Raw genomic sequence first — 6724 nt, forward strand, 5'->3', positions numbered from 1 at the left:
AAAAAAAAGTGGGGAGGGAAGACATGAAAAGATTGCTTCAGGTGAGAGTATTGAAAATAACATTAAAGAACCAGCCTTTATGATAGCAGACTGTTTTGTTTTGTTCCAGACAGCCTCATGTAGCTCAGACTAGCCTCTAACTTGCTATCCAACTGGAGATGGCCTTCAACTCCTGATCGTCCTGCCTCCACACACGTGGAGTCCTGGGATTATAGACACCATCCTCTCCTCCCAGGCCTGGCTATTTTTTTATGGATTTATAACTTGAGAAGAGTGTGATTCCTGGTATTAGTTTGCCACCTAACTGGATGCCAGCCTTTAACAAAACCACACTGACAAGCAATTATGTTTACCATGGAAAACCCATTTGCTAGCATGGGTAGAGAAATGTAAACAGTTCTGAAGCTGCAAGCCAATAACTACAGGCTACACTCTCACAGTTGCTAACAAAAGATGCATCTGCTCCATACCCCGATCCAGAACAGTCCCTACCTAAAACTCCCATGTCTCCCATTGAAATACTTTGTAAGCACAAAATCTTTCCATTAACAACCCAGGAGTGAGCTCAAAATCCTGACATTAAATAATTTCTCCTTCTTAAAAACTGAAAATTAACAGTCACCAACACATGAATCCCAAATAAATATAAATGAGAACTTGCCCTGGTTTAGGTCAGAAATGTCCCTGAAGTCCACATGCTGAACCCTATCCACCTATTGGCACTACTGGGAGGCAGTAGAACCTTTAAGAGGAGAGGCATCACTGGAGGACGTGAGGCTATTGGGTGTGCTTCTTAAAAGATTTATTTTTATTTATCTGTATTTGTGTGTGTGCACACATACCCGTTTATCACCTGTGTGAGAGGGGCTCATGCCACATGTATGTAGGTGTCCAAGAAGCCAGAAGAGGGCATCAAAAAAAGGAAACTGGAGCTACAAGTAGTTGTGAGCCATCTGATGTGGGTGCTGGGAACCTAACTCGATTCTCTGCAAGAATAGCAATGACTCTTTAATTGTTGAGCCCCCTTCTCCAGCCCCATGGGGTGTGCTTTTAAAGGAGATACCAGGACCCCAGCCCCATCTCCATTCTGCTTCCTAGGTCCCTTAAAATGAGTGCATTTCCTCTACTTCACACTCCTCCCATAAGGCACTACCTTACCAGAGACCCAAAGGCAAGCGGACCAAGTGGCCAGGGACTGAAACCAAGAACCAAAATAAATTCTTTCTCCTCCTAAGTTGATTTCCTTAGGTATATCCTGGGTAACATCGATAGTAAACTGATTAATGTGGCATTTCATTTTCAGAAATACAAGCTCCTTGTAAGATCCACTGAGTGCTTTTAGTTCATCTGTGGTTGAGATGTTAGGTTCTCAACAAGACCTGTCCCAACCCTTCCTTCTCCAAAACATTAGGAGGATGTGAATGGGGAACACACTAATAGCCCTTACCTATGAAATGGTGTTGACAGAGCTACAATGATTTAAAAAAACAAAAAACAAACAAACAAAATATCAAACTAGGCCTAGTGGCACAGGGACATCCGATAATCCCAGCTACTCAGAAGGTTGAGGCAGGAAGATCACAAGTCCAAAGGTCATGGCAAGTCTGGGGCTAGACTAGCCAACTTTGCAACATCTCCTCTTAAACAAAAGGAAAACAGGTAGGCATTGTGGCACACACCTGTAATCTGAGCCCTCAGGAGGGTTGAGGCAGAAGGATAGTTGAGTTTGAAGTTAGCTTGGAGTACACAGTGAGTTCCAGGCCAGCTACAAAGTGAAACCCTGTCTCCAGAGACAGACAAAGGAGAGGAAGGGTGAAGGAAAACGAGGGAGAGAAGAGGAAGGGGTAGGAATAGGAGGGGAAGGAAAAGGAGAAGGGCTAGCTAGGATTGTAGCTCACCAGCTCACTAGAAGATTATTTGCCCAGCATGTACAAAGCTCAGTTCAAACCCCAGCATCTTAAACAGAGAGAAAGAACAGCTGCTCAGCCCAGGAGCAGCACAGTAGTAACTCTGGCTCATACAGATAAAAATAAATTAAGAGGATTACAAGTTCAGGCCAGCCTCGCTACATGGAAAAACCCTATCTTAAAAACAAAACAAGAACAGCTATATGACAGTGGAACTCTTCATTATCATGAAGGGCTGGTCTTCAGCCATTTTAATCAAGTAAGCCAGATGGTAGCTCTCGGACACACAACTCCAATATGGAAAGGACTGGCTGACCTGCCAGTGTCCTCCGGTGTTCTGCCAACGTGTACACCTCCTGCAGCTTTCTTTTCTGATCCTCACTGAGTGGTGCCACCAGCAGCTGGTACCAGGCAGCATCCCGATTCTGCACAGCTACAGCATTTCAGGGGAGTTGAAGGAGAAAAGGTAAGAGAGCCAGTGACCATTATTATCTCAGGAAAGGGAAGCAGCATGACCAAATCACAATGAGATTATGTCAGACAGTAAGAGGCAGGTCATGAGTCTGATCCTAACAGTCATTTCCAGAGGCCTACTTGATACCCAACTATTAGGAGCCCCAAGGGAAGCAACTATCACAAATCAGTGGTTTCCCCAATTCTGTCTTTTTCTATCTTCTTCTGGTAATTTTCCCAACTATTCCCTAAAATTCTTACACAGAGAAACATCGGGGCTCCCTTGTTACCATCCTCCTTGGACTGCCTTCCTTGCCAGCTCTGTTTCTGCACTGCAGACCCAAGTCTGCACCCTTGCACAAAATCCTTTCCTTCTCTTCCCAGACTTTTCCAGCTAAATACTTCAAATTTAGCACAACTGAAACAAAGTTTAACATTTTCTTTCTAAATGCTCGCAATCCCCCATTTCTCTCACTAGCTCTATTGGCCTCTGGAGAAACCACTTACAGACCTTTCACATCTGTAACCATGCCCAGCCCACATCCAGTCCTCTGCCCGTCTCTTAAAGTCCCATCCAATTCCATACTATAGTCCTGATCTAACAACCTCACATTGCCTGTGCTCCTCAAGATTTTTCACTTTGTACCTAATAACCCCAGAAGTAAACCACTGTATCAGGTTAACAGCTTTTAGAAAAAGTCTCCACTCTGCACTGGGCAAAGGGCCCATATCCAAGGCAGCCATCCTCAGTCCTGCCCTCCTTCCTAGGGACTTCTCAGAGGCCTTTTTTTTTCCCCAGTGGTCGGTCCAAGCTTGTCTACAGATGGCTATAACCCCACTGGAGGAGCTTCTAAATTGTTGTGCATACTCAGGTTGCACTTGAGACCCAAAAGCTGTTGATGTGGTCAGGATGCGTGCCATGTCTACAGACAGCCATCTTGAAGCATACTTTCCTATACTTGTGGCAAAGGTAAATAATGGTGGTGTGTTATGTCAGCATTGCATAGTTGGGAAAAATACTGCACACACATGAGAATCTTAAGCATCTAATAGTGGAAGTGACAGAACCACAGAAACACTATTTAACCATAAAACGAATAATAGACATTAGTCTAAGTTTATTTTAGTACAACTATAAGATTAATAACTTGCTTAGTGTTTCATTGGCTTATTCTTCAATTTTATCTGTAGGAAACAAGTGAAGTCCTGAGTCAAATATGTGTCACTGACATGAGTTCAGCCATGTCAAGGACTCCAGTGCCTCAGCCCCATGAAGGGCAAAGCTTTCTGTGAATGAGGCTCAGAAAATAGCAAAGCCTCTCTTGCCATTCTCTGCAAATATTGACAGTGTATGCAGAAAATGCCCACCAGAGATCCTCTCAACTCCTGCCACCTGGTGTTTACAACTTGAAGATGCTCCTTATGAGGAAGAAATTTATTCTACACAGACGAGCTAAACCTGCCTCCTCGTTCAGCTGTGCATAATAATCTTGCCTCCCTGTTCAACTGTTTGCGATAAACTCACTGAGCTTCAGGGGTGCTGCAGCCTCTTTACCGGAGAGCCCAGCCCACCTGACCCCAGGTGTGTCTGTGTGTCTGCATGTCTGTCTGTCTGTCTGTTATGTCTCCACTCTGCTGCAGTGGCATTGGCCCTGTGCTTCCCATTCACATCTCCCACTTTTATACAAAGCCTTCGGACACATGTAGCTTTAAGGATTCTTATAACGTATAGTGTTATTTTCTGTATAAAATCAATAAGAAAATGTAAAATCAATGTAGAAAAGCATTGCTCTTTATCAGGTCTTGCCCTCTGTTTCTTCCCATATGAATCTGGAATAGACTCATGGCTACAGTGTTTAGGCAAGACATGCCTGGGCCAGTTTACTTATACATGTAAAAATGGCTATTTGTGAGTTTGTGCAGTGGAAGCTAGGCAGGGCACCCTTCCACTGCACAACCAGGATGCAGACAGTAAGAGGCAGGTCATGAGTCTGATCCTAACAGTCATTTCCAGAGGATGGATGGAACCCAACACTGCCCCTGCCAAGGAGGATGTGAAGCCAAAAAAGGCCAGGGGGGAGGATAAATGATCAGACAAAGAAGTGTGAACAAAAAGAAGAGGTGAGCAAAAGGCAGACAGGTTCAAGTGGCGAACTGCAGATCTGCCTGCAGAAAATGAAGATTCTCAAGGCTAGAGTGTGGCCTGTACAAGAAGCCAAGTGCAACTAAGCATCCATCACATCTGTCAGCCGCCCCACCTCCCTTCTTGTACAATCTAGAGGAATATTTTTACCAACAGTTTTGTAAATGCAAGATTTTCAGTAGCTCTAGAAACTGTTTAAAAGGTGAGGGAATCCCACCTCATCCCACTTAAAACCACTCCTTGGTCCTTGCTCTGTAATGCCTCTGGTCATGGCAGTCCATTTTCCTAACAGTTGTGATAATATGTTGTATAAGATGGAAATTTTGAGTATGTTCTGTATGTGGCATAAAACTGTAAATTGGTGGAACTAAGGACAATGAGCATTTGGTTGTTATGTGAGGTCTTAAAGAAATCTGCCAAGCCTGACTCTGGAACATGACTGGAGTAAGTTCAAAGAGAAACAGCATGTGGCTCTTCATGTGGGTATGTGGACACAGTGTGTGACTCTTCATGTGAGTACATGGACACAGTGTGTGCCTCTTCAGAGTTTGTGTACATGTTTAAGAACTGAAATGTCTACGTACTCTGCTCATTGCTCATCGACCAATAAGGTCTCAGTTGTGAAAGAGATGGGGAAAGGGCGATTCGTGCTTGAGTCTGAACATGATATGCTAGCATAGACCAGCGTCTAAAATGACTCCTATGAAGATGACCTGCAGGCTCACCCTGTTGCTGATGCTACAGCAATGGGAACTTAGGACAGCTGTTGAGCGTGTTATGCTACCTTTTTTCATTTTAAATATGTTTGGTTATTTCTAAAACAAAAGATAAAAATGTAAAAGTCTATACCAATATGGGGGCAGATCCCAAAACAACTTCTAACAGGAAGAAATTAAAGATGTTTGAAAGAATATCTTCAGTTTGGGGGATGGGGTCAGGGGAATGACGAGTGAAGACATACTCAGCAGAGCTTGTGTAAAAAACTGGTATTCATCCACGCTGTTGTCAAGGTCCAGAGGGGTGCTGAAGCCCTCCAGGGCTGTCTCCTCCAGCACGTCGTCGTCCCAGTCGTCATCCTCCTCCTCCTCACCTCTGCCGATCTGTGACTGCACAGCTTGAGCACTTGCACGCGTCTCCTCCTCCTCCTCGCTGGAGATCTCCTCTGTGGACCATTAATTATGTAAAAGGATGAGGAGCAAGGATTACAAATAATTCTGGAAAAGCGAAACCACCATAGAATCTATCTACAGTTATAAACTTTTATCATGACTGCAGTAGATTGATCTCACCCTCTTCAACTCAGTGGCTCTAACTGAACATTGCTAATGCTGCACCATGGCCACCCTAGTCACGTCCGAGTACTACTTAACTGCAGATTCCCTGTGTTCTTCTGATGGGAAGAAAAGCAGAATGGTCCCCATCCATGTGTGTTTTCAGCAGCAATGACTTCAACTCTCTTAATCATTAAGTAAACAATTATGAAGTGCTCTGAAATTCCCCCCAAGAGGTCATTTATGCTAACACAAATAGCAACAATAGAAGCATGTCAAGAAAAATAAAGTGCTTGGCTGTTTGTAACTCGAAAAGTTAAGCCATGGCTGAAGTAACAGCTCTGTCAGTAAGGAGTGCACACTGCAAGTGTGAGAACAACCCCCAAAACCCATGTTCAAAACAAAAACACAACACAATGCAAACAATAACAAACCCACCAAGCATGGAGGCATTGCTTGTAATCTGAGAGGACCCCTACACCTGCCCTCTACCCACCTAGGCTAGCCTACTTGGTGAACCCCAAACTAATGAGAGACTCTGTCTTGAAAACAAACAACAACAAGCAATCAAGGGAGATAATGTCTTAGAAGCAACATCTGACTGCCCTCCAGCCTTCTTGTGGACATGCACACATGTATGTCCTCACATACATGACAACATACTAAGGAAGCCAAAGTTTACTCCATCCAATTTCAGTTCTGCTTTGTTCCAAGAGGTTAGGCAAGAACTGCAACTGAATATTAAGCCACCAGGAGGCACAAGCAGTACAAATCAACTGAGAAAAAGCCCAGAATGAACAGGACCAAGCAACAATCCTTTAAAACCAGTCCCACAGAATATGCCACACTGAGCCAGGCTTGACCTTGAGAGACTGATGCAGGAGGGTCAGGAGTAGTTCAAGGCCAGTGTCAGCTACATAGTGAGTTCAAGGCCACCCTGTCTCAAAAAA

General features: G+C 44.1%; 1 protein-coding gene across 2 annotated transcripts in view; it reads right to left on the reverse strand.

The window, feature by feature from the left end:
* Positions 1 to 6724, reverse strand: part of Ipo8 (importin 8) — a 67923-nt gene that overhangs the window by 2141 nt on the left and 59058 nt on the right. For both annotated transcript variants that reach the window (XM_031383955.1, XM_031383956.1), the window contains exons 23-24: positions 5465 to 5665; positions 2224 to 2340 (exon numbers count right to left, since the gene is read on the reverse strand). In XM_031383955.1, coding sequence (XP_031239815.1) covers positions 2224 to 2340; positions 5465 to 5665 — 318 coding nt within the window. The remainder of the gene's footprint in view (positions 1 to 2223; positions 2341 to 5464; positions 5666 to 6724) is intronic.

The sequence above is a fragment of the Mastomys coucha genome, unplaced genomic scaffold (genome assembly GCF_008632895.1).
Source record: "Mastomys coucha isolate ucsf_1 unplaced genomic scaffold, UCSF_Mcou_1 pScaffold20, whole genome shotgun sequence".
In the NCBI taxonomy this organism is placed as follows: Eukaryota; Metazoa; Chordata; class Mammalia; order Rodentia; family Muridae; genus Mastomys; species Mastomys coucha.